Genomic DNA, 16,657 nt, shown 5'->3' on the forward strand with positions numbered 1-16,657 from the left:
AAGGGGAATGTTTTAACAAAGAGATGGGACTCAAAAGATGCTGAGAATACCTGCTGTTTCAAGTGATTGTTTTTCTCCACTCACTCTACCTTTTTTCCATTCTTTAACTATTGTCTAGAGCAGAGATGTAATTTTGAGTTACTTTACTGTTTTCCTAATTGCATGTAACTGGAATGGGTCCATGTTTTCTTCCTATTTTTTAAAATCTTCTTTCTCTTATTTTAAAGCCTTCCTTTTCACTTCTGTAGCTCCTTGGTACCTGCTTTCATTCTCTTCATTTTTCTCAGGCTATGGTGCTTCCCTGTTTCTTTTTCTCACTATAGAAATTAAACATGAGATCATTTACCAAGCTATTGTGAAATATTACTACATAGAATTGAACAACATACATGTGTGGATTCAATTTCATATTTCATTCTTTATATTTGTGTGTTTGTCTTTTGCATTCATTTTCTTTGGCTACAGTTGAACTGGCCTATTTTTAAAGGCATTGAAACCATCAGATGACCTTGTGCAATCTCTCTGTTACAGAAACAAGTACATGAACAGCCCTTCAGAGATTAGACTGGGCAGGTAAATAGCAAACCAGTACCAAGCTGATTTTTTTTTTTAATATTCCTTTTTTTTTTAACAGGAGACTTTTCCCAGGCCTGGGATGTACTTCTTGATCACATTCAATCAGCAGCACTAAGCAAAAATAACGAAGTTTCCTTGGCTGCTCTGAAAAGCTTCCAGGAAATCTTACAAATAGTTTCTCCAGCCCGAGACTCAGAGAAGCCTGACACACCACCTGCTATTAATGTTTCTGTACCTGTGGTGGTAGGAGCAACTACTGCCACTAGTCTTGGAAGATCATTCATGAGAACTGACTCCATAGGAGAAAGAATGGGAAGATACAGTGGAGCTGAACTACCTGTAGTAACTGATGAGATTGAAGATCTGAATCTTTGGTGGGCAGCTTGGAACAGCTGGTACAGGATTGGTTCAGAAAGTACAAAGCCTCCAATTACTTGTGATAAATTGACTTTCATTCCCAGCCAGCCTTTTCTTACAGCTTTAATTCAAATATTCCCAGCTCTTTACCAACACATCAAAACTGGTTTCAGCATGGATGATCTCCAAAAGCTGGGTATCATTTTGCATGGTGCAGTTTCGGTTCCAATCAGTTCTGATGCTTCCCCTTTCATCCTTCCATCTTACACTGAAGCAGTTCTGACAAGTTTACAGGAAGCAGTGCTTACAGCTTTAGATGTTTTACAAAAGGTAATAATGGGACTTCATATGTGTAGTGAAAAGGAAATGACACTGTCTCAGTTCTTCTTGGAGCTTTAGTGTGGTGACTTAAAATTTTTTTACTTACATTTGCACAGTGCACTGTCTTAGAACAGTCATAATTCCATTTCTGTCGCAATTCAAGTGTTCTGCATTGGAGGGAATGATGTTATGGTTATGAAATGCATTTTTGCTAGATTGCAGAACTACCTTAACTGTGGTGATGTTTTTATAGTCATTTTCTTGTCTATCTAATATTTAAGTATTGTACTGTTCTGAGAATCTGTACATGGAACCAGAGAAACAGTCTACCAAATAGTATTCCTTCTTTTGCCCTGGTACTGCTATAAACAAAATCTAGGAGAATTATGATCATGAGATCTTCGAGTTCACGCAAAACATAACATCTGAAAATGTCTCAAGCAGACCACCTTCTTACTTCTTACTAACCCATTGTTTAAAAATAATGCTGCATCTCTGCATAGCAAACTCACACCGTTGAACTCATCTTCAAAAAGAATGCCTGATGCAAACAAATTTGTAAATAGCAAATTAGGGTGGCCTTTTACAGGATAAAAAAACAGCAAAATAATATGCTGAAGTTTTAAAACATTGTCCAGAAGTGATTAATTCAGAAAGCGTATTTATTCAAAAGAAGCAGCATTGATACTGAATGAGATAATGTATTTAGATTAAGCGCTGCTTCAAGAAGAAAAGCCATACTGCTTGGGAAATGCCAGAATTAAAACTGGCCGTGTGACCTGACTTCGCTCCCTTTGGGCTTTCATGTTATGACTCCTTAACTGTGTGGACATACCTTTTTTTAAATTCTTAGACAAGATCCTGTCTCATTCAGCTTATAGAATGCATGGTGCCTACTTGATAAGCAGTAGTTTAGTACTTTGTTTTTAGCTTAATGTAGATTGGTTTATCTCCTACTTATTTAATCCCTGCAAGCAAGACAAAATCATTATCTTGCAGTTGTACATTTACATTTGGATTTAAAAATATTCTTGACTGTATTTTAAGAATACAAGTTGGTGACAAATCTCAGTGTCGTGTGGGAGGATGTAAATAACATGAAGATCAGTTGCATCTGTTAAATTCTCACCCTAGTCAGGCAGGCTTACCGTTTTTTCACCTGTCCCATTCAGCAGCTCAGACCTGCTGAAGCCTTTGTTTTCTCACCTCTTTCATTTCTCCATTTCTGTCTTATTTTCCCCATTTAATCATTCCATATATTCCTCCATTTCTCAGAGTTTCTTGTTTCTTTGCTGGTCTCCTTTATCCATAAGTTCTTAGCTACAAAAAGTTTCCAGAACTTTCCAAAGAAAGACTTTCCAGCATTTTTGACATGAGTTTTTAATAGCAAATCTTTTTTTCTAGCCCAAATCCCCAAATGAAACAAAGACATGTTAGCATAGCAGTTACAAGCCTTTGAAAATAAGGACTTCGATAGGAAGTCTTAAGCGCTCTAATATCATACAGTAAACCCCAACCCATCTATAGTTACGTTACTAACAGAACAGCTCTACAGTCATTAAAAACTAAGTTAAAATATATTTGGAGGTGGATGAGTTCTGTGAAGTCTCGTGATCTTCTCTCCCAGCTGTGTGATGTGGTGGAATTAATATGACAGGGCAGTCTGCCAGTGCGGAGGTGCAGCAAAGGCCATCTGTGCAAGAATTTTGCTGGATGCCATGGTATCTTTTTCCTGTGTTGAAATGAACTAATACTCAGGAGTGCTCACAGGCTCTCGTGTGGTAGCTACAGGGGTAAATGTAAATATTTGCTACCTTCTTTTAAACAAAATCTCTCCTGAATACGGAATCAGACTAAGTTTTGTTCTTTGTTAATACAGAAGGATTTAGGTCAGTTACGATTTTGTAAAAATCTCTGGAACAACTTTGCAGTTGGAATAGCATGAAAAAAGTATTTTTTAAAAGCTGAGTCCCTAACTGGTCTAACAGAGATTTTATGATGTGATTGTACTAGCAAAGGGCATTGTAATGCATGAAAATAGGAATGGAAGGCAAGCTTAGTTCCTGTTTCAGACTTCCATATGTTGAGTCTATTTTAGACCCATTGTTCCTTTTTATTTATTGTTAGAACTTGTTTTCTTGTCATTCATTGCTGTAGTCTAAGTGCCTGCTTCACCACATTAGCTCAGTTAAAATTTGTACTCAAGTCTAAATTCTCTGCTTGTTCTCACTGCCTACCTATATTCTCTCTGGGTAACTCTGTGGTGTGCCAGCTGCCTCAGCAGGCAGAAGAACACAGATACATACTTGGTTATTATCAAATAACTGCAAATGCTGCCTTTGTAGGCAGTATGAATGTAAACCTCTTGAGCTCTGGGTGTGGTGCCTAAGGCTGTGTTTATGTTTACAACAAAGTTAGTACAGACTTAGCCACTGAGAGCTGTAAAAATAACAATTTCATGACAATAGTTCCACTGGGAGGTGTTTGATAAATTTGAGCTATTCAAAAATTTGAAGGTTTGTACTAGGATGTTTTAAAGCATAAACTTCTAAAAGTAAAGTACCATCTCAATTTTTACAGGAAAGAACAGTCAGCCAAGAGTTTTGTTTTAGGGCTTGTGTGTGCTTCATTGTTGCCCAACCATTACTTTTTTTTATTTATAGCTCTCTTTACTTAAGGATGTAAACAAGTGCACTCAATGCAGTAAATATTACTCTATTTTATAAGCACCTCTTAAAGATACTTTCAGCATCCTTGGTTCCATGCTTGCTGTGCTGTTTTTGCATTTTTCAACTGCTTAGGTAAAAGATATACGCTGTCAGTCAGAAATATAAATTTATTTGAAAATCAGTTCTAGTTAGGTAACTTTTCAAAATAAAATGACAAATGACCTACTACCCTTTTCTTTTTTTAGTATCAGGCAATTTTAAGAGCCGAAAAAATCATCAATAGACTGAATAGAAAATGCTTCTATTTGTAAAATAAAATGTTTACAGAAGTTTCATAAAATACGAAGAAAAAGAACCTACTGATGCACAAACTTTAAATAAGTAGTAGTTATTGCTTTTGTTCACCAGTACAAGAAGAAGTGGCATCTTAAGAAGCGCTGATCCTAGAACAGTGATAAGAACTATAATGAAAATCTAGCAAACTAGAAAGAGTAGCAAAGTTCCTTTGTCATTGTAGATGTAAGTCTTCTGGCAGTAGTGACAATATTGAAGATGTGTACAGAAATTACTTCTGCATGAGACTTATATAGGGATTTGTGGATGTTCTCTTTCCCTTTCTAATCCACGTAGTGTTATACAAAATAATTTCTTACATATACTATCTTGCATTAAATTATTAAAATTTAGGACTTGTTCTGCTTGTTCTCACTGGGGAATATCTAGCATCAAATCATCTTTTTCTGAGGTCAGCATAGTCTTGGACTCAAACACCAGAGAAAGAGTGTAACTTTTTAGAAGGAGCAGTATTCCACTATATTTATAATGTTGGTTAAGCTTTTGGGGCATTAGGGCATGTGTTTTCTAAGCTGCAAGAAGCCAAGGAAAAGAGAAAGGCCACTTAATGGAGTGCTCTGGTGCAGCACTGCATGAAGGTGCCCTAGGCCTTAGGGTGATCTGGAGATGCTGATGCCTGCAGGCCTTGTTGGCTTACTCTCTCTCTCAGCTGAGGACTGGAGATATTCACTAGCCCCTCCATTGACTGTCATAGCTCATGACACAGCCCCAGCATGGAGGCTGCAATCACAGCTTCTGAACTGTTGGTACCTTGAATTAGTTTGGCCACAGCTTGTCATGAATGGTTTTTAGTTAATGGAAAGAGAATTTGATTCCTCCCCAGAGAAAAATGACAGTACAAGATCAAGGCTTTTTTGTGGAGCAGTAAGTAAACTCTTTCTTTGCTGTTTGCTTTGAGAGGAGGGACGTGGGGAGGAAGAGCAAGTCTTAAAATGACAGAACATAATTGGAATAGCTTCATAGAATTTTTGTATCTGGCTTTGAAAATAGATGTCTGCCTTTTCCTTGGGATTTATATTGCAGCAGGAAATCATTACACTGACAACATGATATTTCACTGACATCTTCTAAGGGCACCTTTCCTAAATGTTTCCAATTTTAACTCAAGGCTATGTGTTTCAGCTATGCCAAAATGATATAATTCTGATTTTATTTATGTTTCTTTCTGTAAGTCATAATTTTAACTACTTACGGAAACTTTGTATGAATTACTTCTGAGATTTAAATGCTCTTTAAAGTAGATCTTTTAAAAGATGTGGCTGGGACCAACAGTCAAGAATTATATGACCCACATACATGTTATATCAAAGCAAAGTTTGTAAAGAAAAGATACCTTTTAGTAGATAAAATCAATTAGCTTTGTTTACTAACATATATATTGCTAAGTATCCTTATAACTTTAATAAAATAACAAAACTTAATATTCTTAAGCTGTTAGAACTATACTTTGTCTTTTATGCAGTGTTACTCTTGTGTAGTTCAGTTCCTGCATGGTACTGTGATAATTTTGCAGATTTATTAAATAATATTGATTAATTGTTAATTAATATTGATAGTATTGTTAGAGCTTAAGCATTATGGTGCTGTGGCAAAATCATTTGTGAGCTAAAAAATAGTAGTCCTTATAATCAGCCAATATAGCAAAGAGACAGACTTGGGGATTTTTATGTAGGAGCTTGTTGTACTGAGGCATAATTTTATGTGCTGAAGCACAAGATAAATATCAAGCTTTTGTTTTTCCTTTTGATATAGGCTATATGTGTGGGCTCAGAAAATATGCAGATAATGTATCCTGCAATCTTTGATCAGCTGTTGGCCTTTGTAGAATTTTCATGCAAGCCTCCACAGTATGGGCAGCTGGAAACAAAGCACATTGCAAATGCAAAGTATAATCAGGTAATTTATTACAAGTCTCACACGTTTCATTTGGCTGCTAAACACAATTCAGCTTCAGATATTCTTTAGCAGGATGCATTTATTTTATCTGTAAAAACTGTGCTGTGCATGTTGTGTAATAAGTTAATTTATTAGTTTTTACATGCTTTTATCTTCTTTTGCTACATTTGAATTCTATTTGTTTTTCTTCATGTATTTTGTATTTCTCCATGTCAAAAAATTATTCTCTGGACACCAGACATAATGAATATGTCTGAATTTGTCCACTGAATTCATCTAAAATATCTGCTCCTATATTTGACACTAAATTAAATACAAAAACACCATATTTCTGAATGGAAAAATTCCTTCAAGCTGCAAATTTTTGCACTGCATGTGCTGTAGAGAAATAGGACGTGCTCAATAGTGTATATATATCTATTTTAAATCTGTGTACTCCGCTGTTCACTAAGCATGAGCATCTGATTCAGTGTAATCTAAGAGGTAACTGTTATCTATGTATTAATTCTTCTTATTCTATTTGTCCTGCAACACAATGGAATCACACTAGATACAACTTTTTGCACCGGTGAGTTAAATTTCCTTAAAGATTGTCCTAATGTAGTTGTCTTGCCTAGACTGCAACATTTCTCCTATTTAAATGTACTTTACTTCAATGTAGAGTACATTTTCATAGTCAGACCACATTGTATTTGCAGTTTTGTGCTTGGACCATATTCTTACCAAAACTTGCATGCATTAAACTGAGAGTTCAATGCAAAGCATTCAATTTCTGTTCCTTAACTAATACTTTCACACATGCAGTTCAGTAATTTACTGTCTTTTTCCTAGGCGGAATGGGTAGCATTGAATTATGTACCATTTGCTGAGAGATCGTTGGAAGTGGTTGTGGACTTATACCAAAAAACAGCTTGCCATAAAGCTGTTGTAAATGAGAAAGTTCTTCAGAATATTATTAAGGTAAAGGATTATCCAGCTTATGCTCTGAATTAATGGAGTTTTATTTTGAGATACTGTTGATAAACAGTTTCTGGGAAGCTTAAAGCTTCAGTAAAGAATACAACTGATCATCTATGAAGATTAGCAGCAGGTCATTTCTTGAGATGCTGCAATCACTATTGCTTAAGGTGTATGCATTGCTCTTTAGCTGCATGATATAATAATCAGTAACTCAGTTAAGACAAAAATCAATAAATGGCCAAAAACCAGTAATCTTTGAAAGTAATATGTGTCTGAGTCTGCAAAGCAGGCCTCTTAGTAAATAGAAGGCTGAAGACAAAACTGGCACACATATTTTTGTGAAGGTGTGCTTTAGTCATTATTTTGGTTTGTTTTTAATGGCTTTACGTGTCATTGATACAGCTATAAAATGTTATGGGTGCACAGATGTGCCTTCAAGTTAAAGTGCCAAACCCGTAATTGTTTGACCTTGTTTTTAGCAAATAAGTTTGGCAAATAATGGAAGTAGTAGTAAATGTCTTGTGAATAATATATCAGACCTAAGCATGTTTGTAATGACCCGGTTGTCTGCAAATTGTTCCTACACAGAAATTTAGAAACACTGAAGTATTTAAAATAGTTACATGGTATTATTTGGAATTTGTTGTGAACTAAATGTTTATATTTCAAAATTATTACAATTGATTTCCACTTCTGATTTAAATAGATAGGTGAAACTAATATAAAATGCTGCTTTTTTTGACGGTTCACAGTTGTCAGTAATGTGCTGTACTTCAGTAAGTGAAAACACTTCATTTTCTGAAGCCCGTGTTTATATTAGAATTAGACTTCACTTCCATGAGCAAAAGCATCAGAAGAAAATATTATGTTTATCTCCAGGGTTAGATCCTAGCTCTGATTACAAATTCATTGCCAACATTTATTACAGTTAAGCCTCTCCTGAGAGTGAGTTCTCCCTTTGTTTTCCTTAAATCAGAAACTTTACTGGAAGTATCAGGGGCATATATGTAATACCCAATTTTAGTTAATATGTATTTGAAATATAAATTAAAGAATTAGTTATCCAAGATAACTTGGTATCAGCTCCTAGTTAGTTCACTTTCAGCTAACCAACAATGCTAGAAGGGGTAAATAAAGTACACATAGTACATAAACTTAGTTTAAACATGTTAATGAGTTTCTTTTATAGCTACTGAAGCTATCTTTCTATCCAAATTTGCCGTGTTTTTGTTTGCTATACATTTGAGTTGTGTAGCAGCCTTTTTCTTTAGAATTTCAGTTCTTTTTGCTTTTAAACTTCCTGTGGTTAAACAGTCAACAGCGTCCAGATATCTTGCAGTGGTCACATGCATAGTTCAACTTCTGTGTTTTGGGAAAAGTTTAAATTCAGTATGGCTTTTTTTTCTTTCTTTTTAAACTTTGGAAGCACTTGGGAGAACTATCTAGATATAGAAATAAAATTCAGAATACACTTATATGACATGTTGGATGTTGGGTAAGCCTATTTGCCAGGATTCCCAGAAAGCTGAATGGTAATACAGAAGAAGAGAATTAGTGAGTAGATTCATGGTGTAATTGGTAATTGGATCAGATCTGGTTTCTGACTTTGTGCTTGTTAACAGACCCGTGCTTTAGCCAGCTGGTATAGGGTAAATAGTCTTTATATTTTAGAAAGAAAATGTAGAGATGTGTGCTATCATCTATTTAAATGTCTGCTGAGATCTGCAGAAATCAGTCTTACCCTTAGATTTCTCTGAGCAACTATACATTTAGTTTGATCTTTCATTTTGCAGACGCTGAGAATACCACTTAGTCTGAAATACTCCTGTCCTTCTGAAAGCACATGGAAGCTCGCTGTTTCCTCTCTTCTCAAAGTACTTTCTATTGGACTACCAGTTGCAAGGCAGCATGCATCTTCTGGAAAATTTGACAGCATGTGGCCAGAGTTATCCAATACATTTGAAGACTTCTTATTCACTAAAAGGTAAACACAGTTTCCTTTTTTTTTTTTTTAACTCAAAAATATTTGTAAGTAATTTATTCATTAATGTAGTCATCTGTGCCAATAGAGTTCAATAAAAACAGCCTTATTCTTAGTTATTTGATATCTGAAGATGACTCTAATGAATGAAGGAAAAAAAGTAACCATTTTATCTAGTTTTAAAAAGTATACTTTCAGTAAGTAGTAGACTTAAGTTTATTGAATAAGTGAAATGTCAAAGCAAGAAAAAGCTCAGCTGAGCTCTGAATGCAATGCATAGCCTTTCTAATCAGGTCAAGAAATTCTATATGGACTCCCAAGGATTGGGTTCTGATAAAGAGTTACTGATATATACTCAGTTAGATCAGAACTGCAGCATTATTTTTTTTTTTCAGTTAAGATGAAAACAATTAGCTATATTTATAGTACTTTGTGAAAAGTTTAGTAGACAGATTGACAGATGTATATGCTTAATCTTTTAAGAGTGACACTGTAGCCGTGGGCGTGTTGAGAAAAATCAGAAAAGGAAAATGATAATGGTCAGAGATTAGACCTATAAGCTTGTTGAACAAGAAGGAACATATCATTGGGAAGTCTCCGGAATATGGTCAAAATTATTTTTGCCCCTTTACAGTGGGTAAAAATGCATTTCAGTGTAGAAAAGGTTACCAAAGTTTAAAAACATCAAGGAACCCTTTTACTGTAGGTAAGGTTAGGTACTGTAGGGTACTGCATAGAAGGGTTAAGGAATTTTCATCTTTTGTGAGCATTTGTGGATGAACAGCTTTCAGCAGTAGCTGAGTATATCTAATTGTGTCACAGATTAAAGGGCAATGTGGAATATGAAAAAATTAATTCCCTGATTTTTTTATGTTGATTTCAGTCATAAATTAATCTTTCTTTTTAATAGAAAACAGCAGGGTTCTTCTGTACCTAATACTAATATTCAGTGTATATTTGTATGTGCATACTTTGCAAACACACAGGAGTCAGCAACCAAACACAGCTGTATTTACTAGTGATGAATAAATAGCAGCTTGCCCAAAACAGACGAAAATGAGATACCAATGAAACTTAATTTTAGAGGAATATCTGTTAGTAAAAATGTTTATAATGAGTGGCTTTGGAATTCCACCAGTAGGATTATAATGTAATTGTATGAAAATCCCTTCTTTCGTCTTTGAATTTACTTGAAAGAAATGATACTAAAGACTAGAAAATCAAAAAAGGTTATCAGGAGTGCAGAAAAGACACTTAAGTTGTCAATGTGTGTTTTGTTGCTTCACTGTTTCTTAAATTTATAATAATCTTTGCACTATCTTCTTTGGTTTTGCTTTTGGCTGTAGTTAGTATTCCAGCTTCCATTCCAACAGTCCAAGTCAGCTATAATCAATACCACTGTGAGGTTCAGAAAATTATAATGAAGATTTTTCAGGTTATTGTGGGATAACGTTTCTTCACTTGTATGAATTCCTGAAGAAACTTCTTACTACTTGCTGTAAATTAATTATTCCTAAATATCTGTGGGAAAGATGAAATACATTAATTTTTCATGTTTTTAACTGATCCAGATCAGCCATGCTTCAGTTTTGGCTGTTAACCATTCACAAGTCCAGGGCAGTAAGACTGTCAGAGATCTGCAGTGTAGATCTCTGTACACATCTCAAATGTGTAATTTCTTTTTCTGATTTATACTTTTCTTGAAAGTTGTTCTAACCGTAGAAATTCCATATTAACATATTGCTTGCTAAAAACAATAACTGTTGGAGTTAATTAATAGCTTTTGCCAGCTGTCATGCATGGGAGAATATTCTCTGGAGGTAAAGGAGGCATTACTTCTGTGAATATTTATGATACCCAAAACTTTCTCTGTCTTTTCTTAACTATGACTTTTTCTCTTAAGAGACCAGAGAGTATTCTGTGCTTTTATATACAAGCTACATATATAAAAGGATATAAGGGACCAGCATTTTAATCGGAATTGAAGATTTTCTCAGATGTTGCGTGAAACTTTTTGGCTCTCTCTCTTAGAAGCTTTAAAGTTCAAAAGAATTTAAAATATTATAAATAGGCTGGTGGTTCATGGAACCATGTGGATAACAGCAGGATAATTTCCTAGTTATCTGGTCTTCTGCTGTTAAAGACCAGTATCATTACTCTTTCCAGGGTTTTTATCACTAGATGTTTTATGTTTGTTTGTTTTCCCAGGCTTCACTCCAAACTGTAAATGTCTTCCTTCTGAACATGCCCTTCAAAACCTTGTTCTTCAGAGCTCACCACTTCTGAGGTGGTTCTAAATAAGAAATGTCTGCATCTCTGTAAACCTTGAAAAATCCCTTTCTGTAGTCACAGAATCATAGAATCACAGAATAGCTTGAGTTGGAAGTGACCTTAAAGCCCAGCCAGTTCCAACCCCCTACCATGGACAGGGCTGCTATCCACCAGCTCAGGTGGCCCCATCCAACCTGGCCTTGAACACATGCAGGGGTGGGGCACCAAAAGCTTCTCTGGGCAGACTGTGCCAGGGCCTCACTGTCCTCTAAGTGAGAAGAAATAGTCAGTTCTGCTAGTAATACCGTGTAAATGATTTGGTTGATTTTTCCTTCTACCTTTGTTCATTTTTGTATGCACATCATCTAAGCCTCTACTGGGCTGAGGAACCAGAAATTTTCCTAGAGTAGAGATAAGAAGTTATTTCAATTTCACTGGTGTTCTGAATTTCTAACAAACATTTTGAACATTTTTTTCTGACCTCATAATTCTTGTAATCACTGTGGTCCTAGAAATTACATCTGCAGAACTCCTAATATTGTTTCTACCAGTGAAATTGAGTTGGTGTTGGCGAGAGTCACTGTGGTAATAACCCTTTAAAAAAAGAATCTCTGAACCTCTGTGTTTAAAACAGTGAGCGTCCTCTGCATGCTCTTTCAAGCAGGAATAGGTTTGCAAACTAGCTGTGGTGCTGAATGACATGAGATATACACTGATGCTTGAAATGTACAAAGACAGCAGAAATGGCCTTTGGAGCTTTGCACAAGAGATTTCAAATATAGCCAAAAAAGCCCAGGTAAATGGAAAAGGAAGAAGTTATTGCTATAGAGAATTAACAGCTTCCAAACAAAAAGCTTCACCTTTTTTGTTTTTGTTCTAGGTTTTGTTGTTGTTATTCTTGTTTCTTTAAGCAAGCTACAGCTGAGAAGGCTTGATAATCTTGATTTTTATTATAAATCAAAATGACATTTAAAAATACATTTCACATAACTCAATTTATACAAAATTGTCTTCTAGTAAGAGGCTGGTCTGTTTATTATTTAATATCATACTTCTTTCCCAGAGGCTTTCAGGGAAGCATGTCAAGCCATTATATAAAATAAAATTCAACAAACATGCGTATATATAATTTACTAGAGCAGAAGTCTGTGCTTACATGAGGGAATTAAATCAATACTTTCCAAAAAGATGCTTCAGAGCAGAGTGCCGCTGTGCACAGCAGGACTCTCTGTGGCTGTTAGCTCTTTGTTGTTAGGTTTTAAAGACCTCCCTAGACACTGGGCAGCAGCTGGGAGCTCTTTACCTGGAAAATCCTGCACAGAGCTACAGTGTGCATTACACTGCCTCTTATCTGCACTGGCTCATGACCCTTCCTATACAGTTTGGCTGTACTGAATCAAACAAGCAAAGCCTTTGCCCACAGATGTTTTGTTTGGGCATCTTACAGAAATCTATTTACCTGGGAGTCATTTGCTACCTGAACAAGAATATTGCATCATCTGTGACCTATGTGGTAGGTCAGATATAGATGACTGAGCAGAAGGGTCATAAAACCTCTTTAAAGAAAACCTGAGCTCAGAAAGTCAGTCATTCATAAACAAGGAAGTGTCAGAATGAAAACTTTCCATGTAATTCAACATGACCTGCATATAAATGCACTGTAATTGTTCGTATTTCTATTTAAAGGGTTTCTATATAAAGGGTTTGCATCCTTATCTTTTTTATGTTAGAGAATGCATAGAAGGAACAGCTACTTAATATTTTATTCTTTGCTTCCATATGTAAAACCAAATTTGCTGACAGCCTAACACATGAACCAATAAAAAAATAAAATATAATCTCTTTGAGACAGGGAAGTATCTTTATTTTCAAATAGAAACATGCTGTCACAATTGTCAAAATTGAAAATTAGCTGTGGATGTGCAGATTCAGATCCAGGTGTCTCATGCTAAGTACCCAAAAGACAGGAAAAAGAAGAACCCTACCTAGTAAAAATCTATTTGACTCAGTCAGCATCAATCAGGAACAATGGGAAGAAAGAAAGCTGTTAGCTGAACAAACCACACTTGAATGAGATTTAGAAGGCTCCAACCATTCCTGAAAATCAAAGTGGGATGGAGGAGAAAGGCCTGGATGAGTACCCCTATGTGGAAACGGCTGGCACAGATCCATGGTCATATATCTGTCAGCTGCCTTTCTAGTGAGCACATGCCTGGCTCAGAACTACTCACTGCATGCGTCTACTGTTTCTTGGGGAGACATGGGGGTGGAAAAAAACCTGGGAGTTTTGAGGAGAGAGTTTAGAAATGAGCCAAAGGATGCTGGTCTGCTTGCTGCTGCCGTACTTCACCAATTCTTAGCTTACAGAACAGCTTGGCTCTTTGTTCAGCCCAGAGCACTGTTTTCCTTGCATCTGCCCATGCTGCAGTAAATCAGGCTGTGGCAGATTGGCCATATCATTTTCCTGCCTTTGCAGTAGTGACCATCCTGTGTACTTCTCCAGAGCAAATAAGGCACCATCTAATATAAGGCCCATCGTAAGATACAAACGTAACAACAGCAAGTTGAAGCACCAGATGCCATCTTAATTCAAATGTTTCAAACCATGCCTTTCAAATGGTCACACTTCCAAGCTGTTCCTCAATTTGAAGATTTTAAAGTATCAGTTAAAAAGACAAAATGTAAAATTATGGGAAAAGGAGAGGACTTAACAAATGGAATTATATAAACTTTTTACAGCTCTTTACCTCTAATTTTTGTTGTTAATGCAGCGATTTATTCTGTTAGCTCTAATAAAGTTACCTTCCATGCAGATCAGACATTACAGAAACACTAAACGTACAACCCTGTGAGTTTTGCAGTAGTTTTTTAAATTTCAAAGGGACGTGGGCATGAGGATTTTGATTTCTTCTTATATCAGAAAAATAAGAACGGCATAACTGGGTCAGAATAGATACCTAGACTTCTGTGTGCTGTTTCTGATAGATTAGTAGGGTATCTAATGAAGAGTGCAACGTAACCACATAGTTACATTTTCATGATATGCTTTCTGTCTTACTGAGGAACTAGCCTCAGTAACTCAGCAAGCAGCAAAGGAAAGGGAATTTGAGTCTACTTAGTAGGTATTCCAGTAAGGAAAAAGAATGACTCATTAAATGAGAGAGAAGTTCACCAGAAAAAAATTTACTGAATGATAGCTAGCATAAAATTTCCTGTCAAATGATACAAGATTTCCAAAGTTGCAAGCAGGTAAGGTAGGATCTTATAAAACATGGAGTAACATTCATGGTTGAATCACTTCTGAGCATTTTATCTGTAAGTAGATTTTTGTATACAATGGAAGAATTACAGAGAGTTCTGAAATTCTTCAAAATTACTGTTTATAAAATGAATTTCTCTCTTCCTAGAATTCTTTAAGAATGAGAACAAGTATCAGTTATCAACAAAAAAAGACAGAGTAATGTCCCATTATTGAGAAGTGTGTTTCATTAACACAAAAGAAAATACAAAATTAAGTGGGTTTTTTTTGTGAATAGCTGCTAATAAATTTTAAAATCTCAAAGAAAATTATGCATAGTGAGAAAAAGAAGAAACAAAATTAAAAAAAACCTCTGATGCCTAAATGAGACCATCACAGATACATACGAGCAAGTATTGTGACTTCTGCAGAATATAGGACAGAAGAGATTATTTTGACATACATGTGAAAAGTGGTGTTGCAAGTCCTTAGTTGCCATAACTCTTCATTTTCGTATTTTACTGCAGTTTTCCTTTGAACTACTTTTATCATCATTATTCAAAGATTTTGTTCTAAAATGTTAATAGTTTTTATATAACTGTACCAACTTGATGCATGTGAAACTTTTTTAATGCATTTTCCCATACTTAGCTCCTTACACATTTTGTGAATTTAGAAGTATAATGTATTTTCTTTATTTTAGTGCACCTCCTGATAATCTCTCAATTCAAGAATTTCAGAAGAATGAGAGTATTGATGTTGAGGTAAGAAGACTATAGTAAATGTATAATATTGTCAAACACACAAGACAGTGACGTTCACAGGTTGCATTTAGTTCCAAAATAATTATTTGAAAAGTTGCCCGTTATTATTTTTCTGAGATGTTTTTTTCCATTTGAAAAGGAAACAAATTCAGAGGCTCAAAATTTGACTGCTTTGAGGTTTTGCAAAGGGTAGGAAGCTGCATGCCAAAAAACTTGTCCACTTGAGTTCAAACCAGTATCGACCAGAAAAAACAGAATGTCTTTCTGCTTCTAATCCATTATCTGATTCTTACTTATTATGTTATTGCCAAGCAATTACATAGGTAATTGTAAACCAAAAGAGGCTGATGACTGAACCTAAAGTGAATGTTCTCTTTGTTGAGAGGTGGCATTCATTGCTGCAATCTAGGTGTGTTCTCAATACTAAATAAAAATGTGCATAAATGATGAAATGATTATTTGTGTGGTGAAGAGACCGTTGTAATTGTAAGGAAAATCATGCATGGTTGGATAATACCAAGGAAAAATGAGAGGAGATGATACTTGGAATGAAGAGGGACTGATCTTGTGGACTAATACAGGACAAAGAGATGTGGCAGACCAGGGATTAGGTGTACAGTAGAAAGGAAGTTGCAAAGAAACACGGCAATATCTGTGCGATCGGTCTCCTGCCATCTCTCTAGCTAGGATGTGAAGATTTCTGGGCAAAAAAAGCAAGAGCAGGTCTATTTGCAGTGAGCAGTACTGTGAGATCTAATGCATTAATTTACAGAGATCTACACCCACTTTATTCCTGAGTGAATGCACCAAGACCGAGAACAAAAAAAAACATCTCAGTTTGTGTGTTGCCTTCAGCTTGTTTACTTAGCTGACATGTTCTGTTTTGCTGATGTCAGTTTGTAAGCATGTGATATATGTGTTGATGTGATAGTAAGAATATTGAATGGGGTGGAGGGGAGGGAGATTCCTATTGTCAAATCTTCTCTTTTCAAAACTGGAAGAATATGCATCAAATGTCAGTGGAAATCTCAGTGATAACTGCTTCAAAAACTCGCAAGTAAGAGGAAAAATAAGTTTGTTAGTTCAAGTTTAATCTCTTAAACACAATTCCAAAATTTTTAGATGTATTTGCAAATTTTTAAAGCAGCATTGGAAGATTTTGTAAATTCCCATTAGGCGTGTCTCTTTGTTTAATGTTTCTTTTGTCTTCTACCAGAATTGCAGTGTTACTCTTCAGAAAACCAATATAAACATATTTAATTTCTTTTAG

The 16,657-nt window shown here is 35.5% G+C and overlaps 1 protein-coding gene across 2 annotated transcripts in view; it reads left to right on the forward strand.

The window, feature by feature from the left end:
• Nucleotides 1–16,657, forward strand: part of MON2 (MON2 regulator of endosome-to-Golgi trafficking) — a 73,319-nt gene that overhangs the window by 48,030 nt on the left and 8,632 nt on the right. The window contains exons 26-31 of one of the 2 annotated variants that reach the window (XM_090138281.1): nt 635–1,263; nt 6,030–6,173; nt 6,724–6,741; nt 7,005–7,133; nt 8,927–9,117; nt 15,327–15,387. In XM_090138281.1, coding sequence (XP_089994407.1) covers nt 635–1,263; nt 6,030–6,173; nt 6,724–6,741; nt 7,005–7,133; nt 8,927–9,117; nt 15,327–15,387 — 1,172 coding nt within the window. The remainder of the gene's footprint in view (nt 1–634; nt 1,264–6,029; nt 6,174–6,723; nt 6,742–7,004; nt 7,134–8,926; nt 9,118–15,326; nt 15,388–16,657) is intronic. The other variant, XM_031589534.2, reaches the window with a different exon arrangement.

This window comes from Phasianus colchicus, chromosome 1 (genome assembly GCF_987193195.1).
Source record: "Phasianus colchicus chromosome 1, bPhaCol1.hap1.1, whole genome shotgun sequence".
Classification (NCBI taxonomy): domain Eukaryota; kingdom Metazoa; phylum Chordata; class Aves; order Galliformes; family Phasianidae; genus Phasianus; species Phasianus colchicus.